At 32.8% G+C, this 21,074-nt stretch overlaps 2 protein-coding genes across 3 annotated transcripts; one reads left to right on the forward strand and one right to left on the reverse strand.

The window, feature by feature from the left end:
- Positions 1-111: 111 nt before the first annotated feature.
- LOC105344869 (glutamyl-tRNA(Gln) amidotransferase subunit B, mitochondrial) lies at positions 112-7,715 on the forward strand. Its single transcript, XM_034447318.2, has 12 exons — positions 112-234; positions 634-796; positions 2,294-2,407; positions 2,518-2,710; positions 3,040-3,162; positions 3,768-3,881; positions 3,996-4,080; positions 4,191-4,422; positions 4,532-4,665; positions 4,854-4,932; positions 5,857-5,994; positions 7,268-7,715. Exons 1-12 carry the CDS (start codon positions 137-139, stop codon positions 7,409-7,411), a joined length of 1,617 nt encoding a protein of 538 aa, XP_034303209.2. The 5' UTR covers positions 112-136; the 3' UTR covers positions 7,412-7,715.
- LOC105344861 (uncharacterized) lies at positions 7,617-20,880 on the reverse strand. Of its 2 annotated transcripts, none has more exons than XM_066077144.1 (9): positions 20,776-20,880; positions 19,822-19,898; positions 19,558-19,719; positions 15,212-15,367; positions 14,670-14,887; positions 13,208-13,406; positions 12,640-12,750; positions 8,882-9,004; positions 7,617-8,046 (listed from the first exon to the last, which is right to left on the reverse strand). In XM_066077144.1, the coding sequence occupies exons 3-9, from the start codon at positions 19,681-19,683 to the stop codon at positions 7,768-7,770; spliced, it is 1,212 nt and encodes a 403-aa protein (XP_065933216.1). In that variant the 5' UTR covers positions 19,684-19,719; positions 19,822-19,898; positions 20,776-20,880; the 3' UTR covers positions 7,617-7,767. The 2 variants fall into 2 exon arrangements, with proteins under 2 accessions (XP_065933216.1, XP_065933217.1); XM_066077145.1 differs by having other exon boundaries at positions 19,822-19,894; positions 20,776-20,825.
- Positions 20,881-21,074: the final 194 nt, after the last annotated feature.

Raw genomic sequence — 21,074 nt, forward strand, 5'->3', positions numbered from 1 at the left:
GTTTTACACATACAAAGTATAAACTATATAAAGGCGTTAGGGTCTAGCAAACTGGCGATATATTCAAGTAAACTTTTCTTATCACTATGAAGAAGGTTTCCGAATAATTTTACGTATTAGTTATCATAAATTCAAAATGGCTGCGCCCATGAAAATTTGCAGGTTTCGATCTTGTGATATATATTCGAGAATTAAGTCAAAGCCAAAGCATTCTCATTTATACAAACACTGCAGGTATGTAACTCAAAGGAATTCAATGTAAACCAATCTAATTTAAACCTACAGTTTGTGAGATTGGTCCCCAGATGCGTATTGCAGTTGTGTTACACCAAAAATTGTTTCAATATAGATTTACCTTATTTATTGAATTCTTGAAGTTTAAAAAATCCATTTTTGAACTGAAAATTGGCTCTTTTAACTTATTTGGATGAAGGTTCCACTACTGGATTGAAACTTACCTACATTATCTAAGGGTTCTTTAAGTAAAGTTTAATATGTGGATGTATACTTCATACACACACACACACACACATAGTATCCTTCACATCGTATGCCTATTTCCTTCTGTTGATCATCATTAATTATTAAATTTCAAAATGTATTCTAATCACAGTGGCTTATTTTTTTTTTTAGACACAACAGCACTGAAGAGAACTGGCAAGGTGTGATAGGTCTAGAAATTCATGCACAGATAAACACAAAAAGTAAATTATTCTCAGCATCATCTACTGCCTTTGGTGCTCCTACAAATACTCAAGTGTCCATCTTTGATGCTGCCTTGCCTGGAACACTTCCGGTAAACAGCTTACTAACATAATAAAAAGATTGCTGATTGCCAATTTTTATTTTCAATGAAAATCTGTTTATTAGAGATATATAGAGTCATGAAGGATGTTGATTACTCTGCTTTAAAGCCTTAACGAGGCCGAGTACAGAACGAGTATGCACACTTTCGCGCAGCATTTCATTTGTATTGTGACATCAACTTTTTGCTTTGTTGACGCCATGGCATGATAGTTTCAACTGCAGATATTCAGCTAAATTTGTTGTAAATAGCTCGTTTGATGCATAAAATTGATATTATATTGTGGAATAAACATAAATGTCTCGAAATATAAGCTATATTTGGGCTCAGGTTGAAAACGTGAAGAGGGTTCAGCAAGCCTAGCCCTTTGTCACGTTTTCTTAACCCGTCTAAATATAGCTTAATTCATATATTTCAAAACAGTGACCATGTATTTAATATTAATGACCTTAAATATGTGATGTTATATATTTATTTATTACTAAAATATCTATAAATGTTTCAATAATACTATAAAGATCACCATTTTTGTCTTTGTCAAATAAAAACTTGCCAATATCTGACAAACTGGGAATTTGGGCATACAAAAAACAACTTTGATAAGACCCCTGAAACAAACCAGGGGGTAAAAGTGTTTTTTTTATTTGACCATTTGATGCCTTTTAGCAATAATTTTGATATGTAGAACAGAAAAGAAATCCCTAGGGCAGAAGTTTAAGAAAATTGTAAAAAATGAGCAAAATTGATACATTTCAAGCAAAATCCCATAGGGTCCTATGTTAAAAATTAACAAACTTTGAGATGACCCCTTGAACAAACGGTGTGGTAAATGTCTTATTTTTTTTATCTTGAAATAATAATTATATTAGTAGAAATTCATGTAAAAAATTTCATTAAAAAATCTAGGGCAGAAAAAATTAGACCCGGCCTCATTAAGTCAAATTGCTTATGCACTCATGAGTGCCTTAAACTTTTGTGCATTGATCCAAATGTCAGACAAAGTCACATTCAAATCCTATCTCAATATCAATGGTCAACACAAATTGTCCAACAAGTTGGTAGTTGTGTAAATCACCTTTTGGTAATTGACAATGACAAAAATTTGGGGAGCTTAAGTGCCAAATGTACATGTAGTTGATGTATGTTTTAATTTTAATTAAACCTACATCTGGTTTTGATGACTTTAATATTTGTAGGCTCATAATATATGTCCTTATAATAATGTAAAAGCATAATTTCAACTTTGAGGGCTCATAAAATTTATCAGCACGACCTTTACTTTGGTTTGCTCATTTAATTTAACAAAAGAGTAAATAAATAGCACATAATTAACTTTGTGGTGCTTATAAATGCTACTTGGGTGCTCAAACATATCTTTGAGGTGCTCGTACAAGGGTTAATTTGGCTTTTTGGCAATGCAACTGTATCCTATCATGTACATGTATGCAAAATGTTCAGACTTTTTAAAGTAGCTAATTATATTTTCAGGTCCTAAATGGAGAATGTGTCAGAGCAGGTGTGAAGACTGCCATTGCTTTAAACAGCAAGATAAACAAAGTATCCAAGTTTGACAGAAAGCACTACTTTTATGCTGATCTGCCAGTAAGTATAGTTAGTGCACTCATATAAAATAGCCTTTTCAGAAAACCATAAAACTTTATGTACTAGCAATGAATTGGATTGAAAATTTGCACATTTTAAATTTTTTTTAGCAAGGTTATCAAATAACACAGCAGAGACAGCCATTAGCAGTGGGGGGAGAAGTGGAGTACATTTTGATTGACCAGAACAATAGGTATGTCACAAAAACTGCCAGGATCACACAATTACAACTGGAGCAGGACAGTGGGCGGAGCTTGCATGATGAGGAGGGACGGCAAAGTCTGATTGACCTCAACAGGGCAGGTACAGATGTAATACTTTAATTTTAGGACATTGCTTGATCAGGACAAACTTAATATGTACATTATCTCTGGCTCATTGGATATTAAACTTACTGGTTATTACACTATTAAATACATATACCCGGTAGTTTAATTTTGATTGATATATCAGTTGGGTCATATAGCATACGTAATCTGACCTTAGTGTCTGTTGAATATGTAAAAATAAAAAAAACAATTGGCCATTTATGAATTAAGAATGTATCATGTCAATCAATTGACCAGGAGTAGAAAATGAGCAGTTTAATTTAAGTTTAATATTATCTGTGATATCATATTTGTCTGTTGCAGGGATTGGTTTGATGGAGATTGTCACAGAACCTGATTTTGAAAATGGCATTGATTGTAGTTCATTTGTGCGTGAAGTGCAGTTAATGATGAGACAACTTCAAGTTTGTCTTGGTAGCTTCAGGGGTATGTATACTTTTAATCCTCACATCCTTCAAAGAAAACTGTCTAAATCATGGTTTATTTGTGATACACATAATTTATAATTTTAGGATCTTTGAGATTGGATATTATTTTTGTAACAGAAGTTTTGTGTTTTTGTTGTAAGCCTTTGTGATACATGTGTGTGATGTCTAGATAGATATTGAGGCAAATTTGAGATAAATGCACTTTATTTTTTTTTTTATGTACCATATTATTTTTAGCCATTAAATAAGTCGCTGCTGTGATATAGATTAATGCAGCCACTTTTGGCCAACATTAATTTTACAATGCAATTTACAATTCGGCCATCCAACGTCTGTACTGACTACAGTAAAACACGCTTATAACGAAGTCCCAGGGACAGGCAAATTATCTTCGTTATAAGCGTAATTTGTTTTATCCATCAAATTTACAACATGAAATAGAGTCTTGGGGAATGAAATTCACTTCGCTGTAAACGTCAATTCATTATAAGTGTGTTCGCTGTTTTACTGTAGATACTATCAGTTTCACATAGCTGTTACCATCCCAGACATATTCTCTAGGTTCTTTTATTATTCATGTTGTTTCCTGTTCCTTTTTTACAGAGGGTGCTCTTCGTGTAGATGCTAATATTTCAGTTCACAAACCCAGTGAGCCCCTAGGAGTCAGATCTGAAGTAAAAAATTTGGGGAGTCTTAAAGACCTCAGAAATGCTGTGGGTAAGAATGAGATGTACTTTATACTCAGAAGAAGTATTTAGTTTACACATGCCCTATTTCTCTTGAATGTATACAACTGCCAACATATTCTAATTATTGTTTTTATGTTTGCAGACTATGAAATTAAGAGACAAAAGAGTGTTTTAAAAAATGGTGGAACTGTTATAAATGAAACTCGGACATTTGATTCAGAGTCTGGGTAAGGCCTTCTATGAACCCTATTTGATGAATAAGATATACATGTACCTGGTAGATATGACCTTTGTTTATGATTCTTCCATCTGCTTAACTCTAGATTTGCTCTTCTAGGAAAACTATTCCAATGCGAGATAAGGAGAGACTTCAAGACTATAGATTTATGCCAGAGCCAAACTTACCTCCTCTTTATTTATATGACAATTCGACAGCAGCTCAAACAAGAGATCAAAATTCAACAAAAATTGATGAGGAAATACAGAATATGCCTCCCCTACCTCGAGATGTCAGGAATAAGCTTATAAATGATTACAACCTGTCTCTGAGAAATGTTTACGTCTTAGTGGTAATTGTTTATCTTTCAAGCCCTTTAAATACTGGTACTGTTACTTCTTATTTGTGATATTTTACCTAATAACTTTGCTAATTTTGATTTCTCTTCTTCCTAATTGTAGAATGAAGACAAAGGGGTGACATTTTTTAATGAAGTTATGAAATATTCAAACAGTCCTCCCAATTTCATTGCAAATTTCATTGTCAATGACTTATTGGGGGTATTCAATGCTAATGACATAAAGATTCGGAATAGGTACATCTGATTTTAAAAAGTGTTTCTTTCTTTAAATGCTTTTGTTACTTTTACCTTATACATCTACTTGTTTAAAGAATATGCATAATACCTAAACAAATCACATACAACGCTTGCCTAATACATGTATTGGTTCCCAGTGCTGCACTGGTACATGTAAATTGTAAGATGTGAATTCTTTGTTTCAGTCCAATATCACCAGATATACTGGCTGAGATAGTAGATATTAAAGAAAGTGGATATTCAACAGTGGCATATTGTTCTCAGGTAAGTTTCCATTATTTATAAGCGTGTCATCTTTTATAATCCAGCAGCTTTTAAATGTACAAATACATTTAATATGCCATTAGATGTTATTATACTTTCATGCTAAATACTGAAATCTGATTGGTTAAGATGCAGTTGATAATCCATTCTATTACCCTCAGCGTTAGCAACACGCTTGGCAACGGGTAACATTATATAAATAGTGCCTGTTTGGGAGGTTGAAATTGACACCCCGAGAAAACCATTGTCAACCGACGCGAAGCGGAGGTTGACAATGGTTTTCGAGGGTTGTCAATTTCAACTGTTATCCTACCAAACAGGCACTATTTATTTTGTTATACTGAATGTCTTAATTTTAAAGAAAACTTAACTGCTTTTACATAGGAATAACGTGAATTCTACAGCGAACCATACGCGCATATTTTTCGCGCATGTAACAATTTTTAATGTTACCCGTTGCTAAGTGCGTTGCTAACGCTGAGGGTAATAGAACGGATAATGAACTGCGTCTAAACCAATCAGATTTCAGTATTTAACATGAAAGTATAACAAAACAAATTGTTACATGCGCAAAAATTATGCGCCTATGGTTTGCCAAAAAATTCACGCCACTTCTATATAAAATCAGTAAAGTTTTCTTTAAAATCAAGACATTCAGTATAATAAAATAAATAGTGCCCGATTAGGAGGGTAAGAGTTAAAATTGACATCCCTCGAAAATCATTGTTAACCTCCGCTTCGCGTCGGTTGACAATGGTTTTCTTGGGAGGTCAATTTCAACTATTACCCTCCTAAACGGGCACTATTTATATAATGTTTCAATTTTGAATCTGTTTGTTTACAAAATTAAGAAAGAATCCTTTTAATCAGAGAGAATTTATAACTGCATGTATATGATTACCACGTCATAACAAAATATTTCAGCTGGTAGAATTGTACCTAAAGCAAGATATTACAGACAGACCAAAGACTGTGGTAGATAACAACGGCTGGCGGCAGATTGTGGACACTGAAACCCTGAAGCCAGTCTGTGTCAAAATCCTGAAGGAGAATCCCAAACTGGTGTGTAAAACTCCATCACTAGGGCCCTACTCTGTGGGTGACTTATAGTGATCAATCTGTCCATCAATCTGTTTTTCTGTCCTTCCATCTGCGATCACTTGTCCGGAGCATATCTTCTCTCCCTTTCACCCAATCTGGCCCAAACTTAACCCACAAAAGAGTGCCCTTAGGTGAAGGGTGTGCAGTGACCTTGATCAAGTTTTTAGGTCTAAGTGTTAAGGTCATAGCAGAATTTATGTGAAAAATCCTTGTCCAGGTCATAGATTCTCTTCCCATGGTCCAATCTAGCTCGTACTCCATCCACAAGTGCCTTTAGTCAAAGGCAATCTGTGCACTGAATTTGAATGAAGTTCCTAGGTCAAGGGTCAAAGTCATATCAGACCATTCAAAAAATCTTTTTTATAGAATACCGGTATATACTCTCCCTTTAGCCCTATTGCTCATACTGGTACTCACATAAACAGAGTTTTCGGGTAAAGGGTGTGCGGTGACCTTAAATCAAGTGTGTGGTGACCTTAAACCAAGTTTCAAGGTCAAATGTGAATGTCACAGCTAATTTCTTTTAAATTCATTTTATATCATAATTTATTTCCCACTGTCTTAAATTTGCTCAGATTAAACCAAAAGAATGCTATTAAGTAAGAGATAATGAGCTTTAATGAAAATTTTATGCCAACTGGAAAATGTCCAAGTCGATCATAGGTTAAGGTCAAAACAAAATCTCTGAAATGCTTTTCATCTTAATGTCCATTAAGCATTAATCTCAATGATGTCTACTTTACACTTTATTTTGAGATCTTATTTAAGGTTGTATGGGACACCTCCATATTGTGATGTACTTCATTTCAAATTAAACAATAAAACCAAGTATAATTTCATAATTTTTTTTCTTTCCTAAAATTACTACCTAACAGCGTATCATAATGGGTTAGAGAGTTAACTACAAATCTGTAAGTCATGAGTTAGAATCCTGCTGAGGCTTTTATAATTTTTACCTTTTCAAAAATTTTTATCTGATATATTTTGGTCAAATATTGCAAAATTTGAAAAATCTAAATGGTGAAAGTATTTTAATTATAATGTACATTCATCCACATTGATATTGACAGGTGTCCCATACCCATGATTATTTAGATGTTCTAGTACATCACCAATTTACAATCTAATATAAATTGTTATGATTTGTTCTTTTGGGTGTCTTTGATATTATGCATTTATGAATTTATTCAACAAAATGAATCTTTTATATTATAAAGATGTACTTTTTTTACAGGTGAAAAAGTATTGTAAAGGAAAAGAAGACAAAGCTTTGAGTTCTCTGCTGATGAAAGCATTGAACGAAACTCAGATGAAGGGACACCCTGTTTTGATGAAAAAGATATTTACTGAACTACTAGAAGAACAAAAACAGAAATAAAATGATATTTACATGGAATATACAGAAGAGACAAAATCTAAATATATTTATAGAACTTCTTGAGGTGAAATAATATATAGATATATCATAAACTGGTTGTGAAATCTTGGATCAGAATTAAGGAAACCATGTTTCACCTTCAAATATTTGTTTTGTGTGCTCCAGCAATTGAAAGCAGCCAGATTTGAAAGAAAACACAAATAAATTATGTTTGTTCAGGAACCATTTTTATAAAAATCCTAAATTGTTACAGTTGTACATTTAATAGATTTGCTGATTAATACATTGATACAACAATCAGAAATGTGTTTAATACCATAAAACAAAATTTCGTTACAGTTATACATATGTCCGATTTATTTAGGTAGTACATATCCCTTACAAACAACCGGACCGTCCTTGTGTAGGCAGACACAGGGCCACACACACATCTGTACCACCGAACCCTTCTGTCTGAATGGTTTGAATAAAGAGGTGTTGATCTTCTGTCCGCTCTCAGGGTATTCCAGATACATGGGTGGATCCTGCACAACCATCAAGAAACTATACTCCAGGCACCTGTCGACGTACTTCTCCAATCGTGGCTCCAATGTAATCTTATCAAAGTGTTCTCTATACACATGACCTTTGAACATCTAAGGAATGCAAACACATATCACTTCAAACAAACCTCATAAATATAGGAAAAACTAAGAATGGAGGTGGTCAAAGTACTATCATGTAAATTTTAAATGGGTAATTTTCAATATTTTATCTAGAAAGTAATGTTGTACATTTTGAATTGGGGGGGGGGGAGGGGGGGGAGAGAAAATTTCTTAATACGACAACTAGTTGACATTTTGAACAATAAAATACACCTAATTCCTTGACACGCCGCATTGGATAACGCTAACGACCGTCCAACAAATCTGTGTGATAAAATAAAAAAAACTGTCTCCGTTGCCATTAAACAGCTGTTAAAAAGCTTCTGTACAAGCAACGGTTGGGTTGCGGATTCACCGTCTTTATCATATATAACAAATGCAATTAGAAACTGAAGTAACGGTTTTCAAACGGTTGGTTGACTTTAGTTTGTGTGCGTTGGTGTCCAGATATAAGTATATCCATCTGATCCTTTTCAGCTTTCAAAATTGAATCCGGTCATGTCCAGGAAAAGTATTGCATGCATTCCGTACAAAATGCATACGATCGAACGCACTTCGGCCGTATTTGCAAACGAAGACAGATTGAAAATTTTGCCGTTGAACAATCGTTCGCGTTTTCCAGTGAGGTGTTTGAAGCAACAACCGTATCAGAATATTTGAGTATCTACAATCTTTGAATTTACATCTTTTTAGTGTTGGTTAACCTTGCAGAATCAACCAATGACTGTTATAGATTCCAGCGACTTCAGTTGATCGCAATGCTTTTTACTGCCATATAATACAATGTACTCCGATTTTTATAGAGCCAACAGTATATCATACAGACCTCACAAAGAGCTGGAACAGAGGCAATTGCGCAAGCCTTCCTGGCATCAGCCATATGCCTGTTAAGACCAACAAACGCCGATTTGTCTTCTGGGTTTCTGTGTACTAGCAGGTCAATTTTTTTCTTAAAATAGAAAGGAACGTTTTTCGTAGTTTTTCATGAATGGTAGTAAATTGGCGGTAAATACCAACTATTTGGTTAAAATAATTTGACACATTTTAAAATTGACAGATAGATTATCAATTACATGTAGATTTTTGGGTATTTAAACAATAAAATGCTTTCTTTGGTGATTCATTCGGGATATGAAGGTAGCGATCATTGCAGGAAAAATTAACATAACCCGCTGAATGCTATCGTGACATAATTGTTTGTATGGATCAAAGAAGACGTACGTTCTATGAGTTGATAGCTAGAATAGCAGTTCCGTCCTAATTTTACGTTATGGTAATTGTCGTTACCATGGTAACCTTCACATATATGGTAAATTAGCGACAGTATATACCTTTTATGTAATGTTCTGATCAACAATGACAATAATTTACTTACGTTTACTCACTCTTTTACCAAAGATGAATAGGGCCACATAAAAAAATATTTTTATCTCGTTATTACGAGTAAAGATCCCGTTATTATGAGTTAATTATCTCGTTATTACTAGTAAATTATGTCGTAATTACAAGAAAAGATATCGGAATAACGAGAAAAGATATCGTTATTACGAGTTAATTATCTCGTAATAAGGAGAAAAGATCTCGTTATTACGAGTTACTTATCTCGTTATTACGAGAAAAGATCTTGTAATAATTCTACTTTTCATCTTACATATTATAATCCCATTCGAAGTTAATACCAGGTAGTCCTAGATGACTTTAATGACTATATAGTTTCAATCATGGATTTACACAGGATTTACCCGAATTGTGTTTTATAAGTTCATGCACAAACTATATGTATATTGAAAATAATTGATTTTGTATATTAACATTTTAGAGTCTGAAAACAAACTACATGCATCATTCTTAATAATAAATAGTTCAATTGTATTAATTAATCTGATTTGCTCCTTCTGCTAAATTTTTTTGAACTGCTTAGTGACGGTCCCATTAAGTTTAGTCGTAAAATACAAATTCAAATTTAACATTTTTCAATTAAATATATTTGATATGTTATAATACAAGTTTACAAAAAGGCAATTTCCGACCATATTCAGTTTGAAATATTTCAAAAAAGGATAAGAAAAAAATAATAAATCCATAAGTTTTGGTGGAAACTAAAAACCCAAGTTCTATAAAGTTACCTATTGTCTGGTGCTCTAACCACTGAGCCATTTCATTCACAACAAAGTGCGATGTTTAAATGCTATAAGGCCAGCATTTTTTTATTTTTAGGTTTACAAACCCGCCGCTCGGTTTTCTGAGTTTTTAGAAAAAAAATAAAATTACAAAAAAGATCTTTTTTTTCTCCCCGACAGCAAATTTTTCCTAGTAGGAAAAGTGTATCGTCATTGTTATCACAGAGGCATAAAATCTGCTCTTTTTGTTTCATGATAGCCTAAAAATTTCTTACGCATCTTTTTCTCGTGCTACATTCTTCAGAGAGGCTTCTAGTTCTACAAACACTCTGCTGTAAGTTTCATACTTTGAAGTTTTTACCGACAGTGTTGACCAGTGGCTAGACGAGATAGTCACACCTCACTGAACACGGCTTCGATAGTTACCTGTGCAGCTGTTTTCAAGTACATCACTGTAAAAGGATTCCCTTTCTTTTTGTGTTGAATTGGCATATGTTTTTTAAAATTTATTTTAGAGAGAGAGAGAGAGAGAGAGAGAGAGAGAGAGAGAGAGAGAGAGAGAGAGAGAGAGAGAGAGAGAGATGTATTAGAGATATTATAAATTTCTGCAGTAACTATTCTCATGAACACATTTTAAAGTGACCTGCCTAGTGAATAAAAAAAAATCATATTATTGATTGTGTATTTTCCGTCATTTTCAATTAAAATTTACCATTACATAATTAATTGCATAGTTGTACTTTGTACCTGGAAATTCAACAGGACAAAATACATGCACACATATATTTGCAGTGATTTTATAGAGTCTGTTCACATTCACAATGTTATGTTTGAGTTTTCACACATATAAACACCCAAACCAATTTTGTAAATAAAATGTGAGAGATCAATGAAGCTGAATATTTTTTAACTGCAGAAAACATGAAAGTAATAAATATTTTGTATATTAATAATTATATACTAGTATCATACAGGAGAAAACATTATGACTTTATGTACATAAAATTTAGTTTAAAAAAAAAATGAAATGTTGACATGTCCGACAATAGTCTGACTAGTAACTTTGAATCTTAGGCTAGTAACTTTGTGGCAAAATTTTGTAATTGCACACCCCTGACATTGCTATATGTACATGTAATATCAAAGCTGTATGTCTAATATTCTATTGTACTATTTCAGTGATATGTTACACAGATGACATACTTTTCACATGCTACACTTGATGCAGTTACACACCACTATCATGAAGTTGTCATTCATTATATTATTAGAATAAAGATGATGTCATGAAAGTTTTTTTTTCTCCTACAGAACTTTACAATTTTGTGGTTCGTAAACCTAAAAATAAAAAAACTGTTGGTCAAAAGAGATTTTTATTTTTTTTTTTATTTCCTCCTCCTACGGAACTTTATCATTTTGTTGTTTGTAAACCTAAAAATAAAAAAATGCTGGCCTAAGAGGCGTTGGCCACGAATTTAGGGACTTGTATTATTTTTCTAAAACATTCAATTGTTGGGCTAGAAAATGACATTTTTAAAGTATAGTGGGTCATCTCTCCACATTTTTGTTGATTAAAATCGGTTTAAATTCCATTAAACCGCATTTAGACTATGACAAAAATATGGAGCTCAGACCCACTCTATGAAAGAAAAGGAATTGAAGTTATAAAAATTACACTATTTGGAGGTTTTGACACGCATACGCCAGTTAAAATCAACCTATTGCAAGTATTAAAAATATTTAAGGGTTACAAACCGATGTTACGTTAAATACACATTGTTTTTAATTAATTTTTAAAAAAGTATCAGATTTAATGATATTTTAATTTTGCAGTATCTAATCATTCCTCATATGGGCATTTTTCACGCCTTATTCACCCATCTTCTTTGTGTTTGCTTTTAATCGATGATTATGGTAAGTATGTTTATAATTATGGACATTGCAGTAGTTAATACATTTACATAAAGAGATGAAGAACAATGAAACGCGCCAATTTAAATAGATCTTTTCTCGTAATAACGAGATCTTTCCTCGTAATAACGAGATAATTAACTCGATATTACAAGATCTTCTCTCGTAATAACGAGATGAGTAACTCGTAATAACGAGATCTTTTCTCGATATTACAAGATCTTTTCTCGTAATAACGAGATCTTTTCTAGTTAGATCTTTTCTCGTAATAAAGAGATAATTAACTCGTAATAACGAGATCTTTCCTCGTAATAACGAACAAGATAATTAACTCGTAATAACAAGATCTTTTCTCGTTATTACGAGATAAAAATATTTTTTATCTGGCCCTATCCGTCTTTCGTACTCTTTACTAATAACTGATTTAAAAAAATGATTCAGAGATAGAAATATTGATGTTTTTTTCTAACCCCAACCTCTTAAGTGATAATCGTTCTTAATCTCCAATTGAAAAAATATTAAACTTTTTTTTAATCGTTTTTTAAAGTCTTACCCCAGAGCTTTCTTCACACGTCCACTTTATATGTGTCATTACGTCAATGAAATGCGACTCCAATCTAGTCAGCTCTTGTTCAGCAAAATCTTGACAGAATTCGTACGCTTTCTGAAATAACGAAGTTTAATAATATGCACTCACTTTTTTACAGGTACAAATACATTGATAAGTATGTAACGGTATTTTGTAAAAGAATAGAGTCTAGTTCATTAGATCTTTATTAAGTAAACAGCTGATACATAACATAGACAAATGCATCCGGAACCTCTTTGAAAAATAGAAATCAAGTGACCTCACAAGCAAGAAATTGTATTCGAACCCGAAGATTGCATTAACGGATTGAAACACCTGGCAAGTTTATCTGCGCCGGATTACTTATCAATCTATTTTAACTCCAAAAAGATTTTTAAAAAGATAATACGCTTGTGGTTTGGGTATTTAATTAAGCACGACATGGTTTGGTGGTGACCAATGGTTTCCTGCAATACAAATATAAAACGTACACGATTCTAACATTTATAATAAGGACAAATACAACTTCCGGTTGTAGTTTAAAACATCTTACCTGTGATATGTCAACTAAAGTTTTAAGAATCTGGTCCTCATCCATAGGAATCCCCTTCAAGTATTCAAAGGCTTCCGACCACTCGTTGTCATAGAGCTGTTCGAACTTCTCGCCGAGTTTCGTCGGCCGGTTCCTGTCGCTGAGGTCGGCGATGTTCGGGTTATTGGTCGTAAGCTGCTTGCTGGCGAAAGAACTCAGTCTGAAATTATTTTTAATGCATGGTTTCACCAATGTTTATTGAATTTACCACGAAGAAAGACGAAATAAATTAGATCTACGAGTTTAATATCCCAAGCAGACTTTTTTTAAAGTAGAAAGGAACACTGTATAAAAGTGAACATAACGCCCCAATTGCCTTTGGAATCAGTTGTTTAACAACCACTTATCAAAGTTAGGAAAACTGGTCTGGTTAAATACAAATAATAAACAATACTTACATCCTATAAGTATTTTCTCCTTTATTTTTTAAGCAAACCGATTGTAATTCATAGCTCTATAGAAACTAATAATCTACACGATCCAGTTCTAACCAGTTTATCGACTGGTCGAAATTCGAAACTTTCAGCAATCTAACAAAATCACGGACTACACAGAGTAATCATGATGATGTCAGACTCAAATTCTTCTATAAGAAAATTTTCTTCTATCTAACATTCTATAAAATATAGTGAACATTAACAATAATTAACGAACTTTTATTTACTCTTTATGATTAATTTAATATTTTTAAAGAAAGGTGTAAATATGAATTATAAAATGCTATCTCTGATGATTCATGCGGGCTATGAAGGAAGTGATCATTGTAGAAAGAATTAACATAACCCGCTAACGCGTGTTATGTATAAAATTATTCAGCAATATCCGTTTAGTTACATCTACCGAGTATGATTCCCTGTATTTCTGACTAAAACTTATGCTTAATTCATAGTTCTATAGAAACAATAAGATTGAAATCTATATCCCCGTTTATCGATTGGTCGAAATCTACAGCGCCCTAAGAAAACTCACGAACTGCACGAAATACTCCTGATGATATGTCAGACTCAAATTCCCATAGGAGACGATTTGACTGTTTCTTATAGCTAACGTACTGATGTACATTAACAGTAATTTAGTTTTACTTACTTTCTACAACAATTTATTAATTTGTTAAAAAAGATGTAAATATAAACAATGAAATGCTTTCTTTGATGACTCATGCGAATTAGTATGATTGTAAAGAAAAAGTGAACGCACATGTAAAAGTTTGCAATTCAGAGTTATTTTTTTTTATTTTGTTTTGTAGTAAAATGAATGGTTGCACAGATTTCGATCCTTGAAGTATTTTTTTAAAAAAACCAAAAAAAAAACCCCAAAAAAGAACAACAACATATTTTTCCCCACTGAGAGCCTATGAAGGTCGCGTAATAGTAGACGATATTTGTGTTCGACATATCTTGAAACTACTGTACTACAGTTCTACCTGGTTGTTAGCTCCTGAACTTGGGCCTTGTAAGATTTTTCAGATTCCACGAGTCTGTTGTACTCTAACACGGACACTGACTTCATATTATTCTCTCGGTCCGGAGAGTGAGTTCGGTTCATAAAGTTTCTATCCCCGAGTCGAGCATCTGTGGTGTTGTGATGACCTGCTTGGTTTTGCGTTGAAACACTTGTAGCGGGTAGTGTTTTGGAAAAATTCTAAAATCAAATTTCGTAAATTAATAGCAAAAAGGGTGGTTTTATTTTCTATTGCATGCTAGTAATTATAAGAGAGTTACTATATTAAGTTCTGATTACAACAGTTATGTAAACAATTTTGTCCGTGACATTGTGTGTACTGTAACGTCTGTTTTATCTAAGTGATGCAACGTCGTCATCTATTTATAGTAACAACAACAGTCTGGCTAAAGTTAGCCCCATGTACTTCGTGGCTGGCTTTAGTCATACATGGAATAACAGGTATGCTCTTTTTTAGTTTGCTAGAGTTGAATAATTTCAAGGACTATCGATATCATTGCCTACTGTCTGAGCTTGCCGTTGCCCCGGTACATTTGTACCCTGTAGTAGTAAGTCGAACTCCGTCCTCGCCTCTTTAGAACCAGGTATCCCAATCTCCTCAGCTTTGAGCACGACCATCTCTAGATCTGAGTAGTCATCCTTAGAAATTGGTACTTTATTCTGTCAAAAATACAAACACTAAACTGAGCTTCAAAATCAACAAATGTACCAATACACTATTAATTTCAACTATAAGGAACCAGTTAAAGATTGAAAACAAATGTGTTTGTTGAACAAATGTCGAAAAAAAAAAGAACATGTCAAATAAAAATCAAATATGATAAAGACTTGGAACTTTTGTTTTGTTTTTTGATTTTATGGATGTCATTTTGTTGTTTTAAGAAGTTACCTATAGGTTGTTCAATTAATTTCTATTCATGACGTCATATTTTTAATCCGCTGAAATCAAACCTATGTACCGTGACAGAAAATTGCATGCATAATTACAATTCATGTATCTTATCCTAATTGTATCAAATTATCAATTTTAGTATAGTGTAGTTTATTAGCTCAAAACCACATTTAAGGAGGCTTCAGGCACGTACCATCAAGGGGGGAGCGCCCCACCCCACTTTTTCTTAAATTCACACATAAAAAATACCCCCACCCCCCCCCCGGCCCCCAGATTAGGATTTTCTTGAATTGGGAATTATTCCCTCTTTTTTGTGTTTTTGTTTTGTTTTTTTTTCTTGTCAAGATTTTTAGGATTAACGTGCCTGGACATGACACACCAATCATAAAAATTTTTAATGTACAAGTATTAATTGATGGATCCGTATACATAATTATGATTTCAAAATAAGAGGCTGGTTCTATTTTTTTATCTGATTTTTCTTTCATTTTTTTCCTACGGAACAACTGTTTTAAGCTAACTAAAGCACACTCTTGCTAGATATAATTTCTGTTGGTCTCAGTTAAAAAGCTCTTGGATTAAAAAATTGAATGACTTGAGATACATCTTTGTTAATGTCAAATAATAAGGAATTCAAATGAAATTAACGATAAATCGCTTTTTTATGTTTTAAAATATGAAGATACGAAAATAAAATTCATTTCTCGGTTGAAATATGATTGACTCGTACCAAGTTTGCAATCTAAATTGATAACGGCGATCGTCAAGTTCAGTATTAAAGAAAACTATTGGCTTGCAAATGGAATGAATAATTCTAATTTGAAATATATTTTCATTAATAGCCTTTAATTTTGTTGAAAATTCTTAAAATTTCGCGAAACAGAAAAAACAGGTAATCAGATTTAGATTGGACGATTTACACAAACAGCTATGGCGGAGGTAGAATCCTTCTAAAACCACCCAACTCCGACGCAAAACAACATTAGAAAAGGATTAAATTTTAAGGTTCATGTTAAGTCATCGATGGCCGGATGTCTGAAATAGCAATAAAATCCGACATCGTGTTGTTGGAAACTAGCAAAGATAAAAGAGCGTGGGTTTTCAAATTACTACATTGGAATCTTTATAGACAACCTTAGTAAATTCACCCTCCATCTTGAAACTTTTTTTTACAATCCACCTCAGCATCCTGATGATATTTGCGTCTACTAAATCCCAAGAAATCAATTTGTGTTCATTAATCAGATACTAAGAAAACTGAACCACGGTCTGAATGCGTTATGTGAGAACTTTTTAAAAGCAATAAATCTTCTCAGAATTTTAAAAATTAATGCATAAAATATATAATCTGACAACTAGGCAACTTGTACATTGTACTTGTAACCCATAAACACTCTTATTAAGGTCTTCCGTTTCCAACGGAAGACCTTATAGTTTTCGTACGATTTCTTCTTATTATTATTTTTTTCCACAAATTTTGTGCACGCGATTTCTCGAAAACTATTCGACCGATTTCAATCATTTTTTCACAGAAGATGGGACTTGATGTAAACTTCATACATTTTTGAGATTTTTTTCTGTCGTCACTTCCGGTACCGATTTATGGGCCATTTTGAACATTTTCACGACCTATTTTGTGCAGAGCTGATCTCAGAAACTATCAGAGATATGACTTTGAAATTTTGAGGATAGGTAGTCTATAGTTTGAAGTTGTGCACTATTATGTTGTTTTACGCCAGTGGCGCCATTTCTTGGAGCTCGCTTGGGCTTGAAAATTGAGTACGAATTTTCATTCAAAATTTTCATACGTTTTCATCTGTATCTTTTTATCAGTTGGTAGTTTGTTAAGACAGATATAACAAAAGTAGTAGATAATTAAACGTTCTTTCCAACAAAATCAAGAAAAAGGGGCTGGCCCCTTAAATTAGGGGCCAAGACACTCGTAAACTCTATTACAAATAACTTAAAAACGATCAAAATTTTGTAATGCAAGATAAAAGCAAAGTTGTTGATTGTAGCAATATTTATCAGGTAAAATCATTTTCACACCCATTTATGACGTAATTAGGGATTTTAAGGGACCAAAGTACTTAAACTTTGATGCAATATATCTTGAGAAGGAGACATATTTTGTTAGGCAATGTAGAAAAGAAAATGTTTGCATTGATGATTCTAATCGATTCCACTAATCAAAACTCTAAAGTCTGTCCCCATTAAGGATCTAGAGGGCTGGCCCCTAAAATATTCAATCATTTGTATCTCAAAAATGAACAACAATTTTAGATGGGTGTAAGAACAAAAATGTTAGTATTCGTGAGACCTTTCGATTGAACTCAAGAAAAAGGGACTGGCCCCTTAAATGAGGGGCCAAGACACTCGTAAACTGTATTACAGATAACTTGAAAACAATCAAGATTTCAAATATCTTTGGTACCTAGCCTTTTTACAAAATTGATACCAGCGAGATTTTAGTCACTGTAAGTGATTGAGACACAAACTTTTATAAATGACAGACAATCGATTGAAGATATATTTAACGGGTTTTCTTTTGTCAACCGTCACTTCCGGTACTCACCAGAAGAGTTCAAACAATTTTTTTTTTTTACAAGTTTAACTGATTATCTTTGGTGTTTCATCTTCCATGATTAACAGTGGTGTACACTAAACAAATGTATAAAAAAAACCTAGCTTTTATTTTCATAAACCTCTTTTGTTCGTCCGTTTTCGGTCTCGAGACAAAAAACCTAGATTCACCAAGATCGCAGATTTGGCAGAGAATATCGATATTTCATCGTATCATATGAAAACAAAATCGGGCGGAAGACCTAATCGTTACTCGTAACGAGATCTAGTTTAAAGTATCTAATTTAAATGTAAAAAAAAAACCCGATTGACACATATAACTAATGGGTTTGAAAAAAAACCTTAAATTTCACTTAAATTATATTCTATGAAATAGTTTTGTGTTTTACCAAGAAATGTGTGCTTGAATAATCCTGCTACTGTCCTACAGAACGCTTAGATCAGTGAACCGCTAATCGTGGTAAAACGTTTATCGCAAAGTTTGAGAGAAAAGTTTAGTTAAAATTGCTGAAAAATACACCATTTTGAATCATCATTTTAAAATGATATAACAGACAGGAAGGAACCTACTTCTATATCACTCTCACCCACCCACCACTTTATATAGAACCCATGATTATTACTGATGTCTAATACAAGAAATTTTGATATCCATTAAAGGGGCATGGTCACTATTTTGGTCAAAAATTATTTTTCCGATTTTATTGTTTACAATGCTTAATTAAGGCATTTTTAATAGGCAACCAAAATTGGAGTGATCATTCGAAATGCATCCCTAAAGCACTTTATATAATGAAGACAAAAAATATATTAATTTGACCAAAATCGTGACCATGCCCCTTTAATGTATAATTGCGGACACATTTTCCAAATAACAGGAAAATCGTTATCTTGATTTTGGACCCGTTTCGTAACACTGGTATATATAATAAATATACTTTTAAAAAACTAAGAATTATAGATGGCAATCTCTAACCGGAAAAATTAACTAATTAATCGGTCGGAACGATGGTAACCGGTTACAAAATCAGTAATCGGTTATAGTCGTATAAAATAAATATAATGAAAATAATTTAAATATAATAATATAATTTCAAAATAAATTTGAATATTTTTGTCTTTTAATACTTTTATCTAAACAATATATACATTTCAAAATGTTTGATACAGATTAAACTGTGTTAGTAAAAACAGTTTTATCTGTATCAAAAATATTGAAATTTTATCCGTAAAAAATTTCAAGATTTAAATTTAGCCTACAAATGATGAACCAATAATTTGTGTATATGTGTCATTTATAATTATTAACAAGCTAAAAGTGTTTATGTTTTGATGGTCACTAATTAGCATTCCAATATGACGGACTGAAACTCACCCCATGTAGTCTTTGGTATTGAGTTTTTGCATTTCCTATACCTTCTGGAAGTGGTAATTCTTTGCTCACTCTCTCTACAAGGTCCTGTAAACCACGTATCCGCTCGTTTGGGTATGACAAATTCATTTCCCACCAATTAAACCGAAACAAAGATCTTGGAAGCTATAAAATCAATTTTATTTAGTTGTCAATAAATATTTTAAATTCGGCAAATTAATGTCCAAAATTATATGTTACTAAGTAAAGTCACTAGATAAAACAAACCTGCAAATGGTGACAGTATCCTATAGGTGTATGATTTCAGTGGTCATGACTTGCTAACGTTATTTACTCTGCACACACTGAAAGTGAAAATAGATTGAAAAGAAAAGACCCCCAAAACACCTACATGGCTACTACTGATATAGAATTACCTTAAAGGCGAAAAAATACATTTGAAGATTTATGATCAAACGTACCAATAGAATGGCATCATGCATTAATATACACACTGTATATACGTATGTACATGTATGTCAGTAACAAAATAGATATTCATAATTCAACACAGTTAATTTATATTTTAAATGTACAGACACAGAAATGCATACATTTATATATCATAAAAAAAGATTAGAATTTTGCTGGTGTTGGTTTTCAGTGTACACGGTGAATCATTCAAAGACCGGTTTATATTGGTCTGACTTTAAATGCATTCAAAGTTTTTTAAACCGGTTATCGAGGCTGACATAGTATTGTGTCAATATACCGGGGTATATGGAGCAAACAGGTTCTACGGGTTGTGATCATGAAATAAAGTAACATATCATTTATCTACCAACATCACTGGATAAGCTGACACAAATTGCTTCATTTTTTAAAAACAAAATGTATTTATTAAAATGCAAACTTAATCCAAAACAACAGTTTTATTACCCTACTTGGTCTTTTACACTTGTCTAAATTTGAAGCGATGCTTTAAATTTATGATTTGTACACATTATAAAACAATCTAAGATACAATTTGATGTACTTTGACTTATTATCAGATTCTTAAATAACTGTTGTATCAACCGTCCAAAAAATATCAACTAAATATAGAGAGCTCTACTTTCACTTTTTCAATGAACCTCTAATATTTTAAAAAATGATTGTGAGCATCGAGTTTTGAACTTGGTAGAAAAAAGACAGTATAATAGTGAATATAAATTGTATATATATGTACATTAGAGTACTTACTTTGTACTGTTTAGCATGGGGAAAACATTGATTAAAGTAAGGAGTCCGATTTGGGTCAAATTTGTGGGGTTTTATTGAACCGTGACTTGGACTTTAAAAGATATGTGCTGCGTATCCTATTTGTAAGTAATATCTGATAAACAGTATTCCCTTATTTTTATTTAGTAAGAATTTCATACGCATATGCCCAGTCACGCATTTTAATACGAGATCATGCTTGCTTGCATTCTTTGATCACCTTGATGGAGCCGTCCAAGTTGACTGCAAGATCCGGTTGAGTCCTATTTGTCATATAATAA

This window comes from Magallana gigas, chromosome 2 (genome assembly GCF_963853765.1).
Source record: "Magallana gigas chromosome 2, xbMagGiga1.1, whole genome shotgun sequence".
Lineage (NCBI taxonomy): Eukaryota > Metazoa > Mollusca > Bivalvia > Ostreida > Ostreidae > Magallana > Magallana gigas.

Bases quoted from the DNA above. Each gene is read 5' to 3' on its own strand.
- LOC105344869 (XM_034447318.2), top strand. From the start codon at position 137: ATGGCTGCGCCCATGAAAATTTGCAGGTTTCGATCTTGTGATATATAT. The intron at 4,081-4,190 runs GTAAGGCCTTCT...TTGCTCTTCTAG, and splicing joins ACATTTGATTCAGAGTCTGG to GAAAACTATTCCAATGCGAG. The intron at 5,995-7,267 runs GTGTGTAAAACT...CTTTTTTTACAG, and splicing joins TGAAGGAGAATCCCAAACTG to GTGAAAAAGTATTGTAAAGG.
- LOC105344861 (XM_066077144.1), bottom strand. From the start codon at position 19,683: ATGAATTTGTCATACCCAAACGAGCGGATACGTGGTTTACAGGACCTT. The intron at 14,888-15,211 runs GTAGGCAATGAT...ATTTGATTTTAG, and splicing joins GGCAACGGCAAGCTCAGACA to AATTTTTCCAAAACACTACC. The intron at 13,407-14,669 runs GTAGAACTGTAG...AAATAATTTCAG, and splicing joins GTTCAGGAGCTAACAACCAG to ACTGAGTTCTTTCGCCAGCA.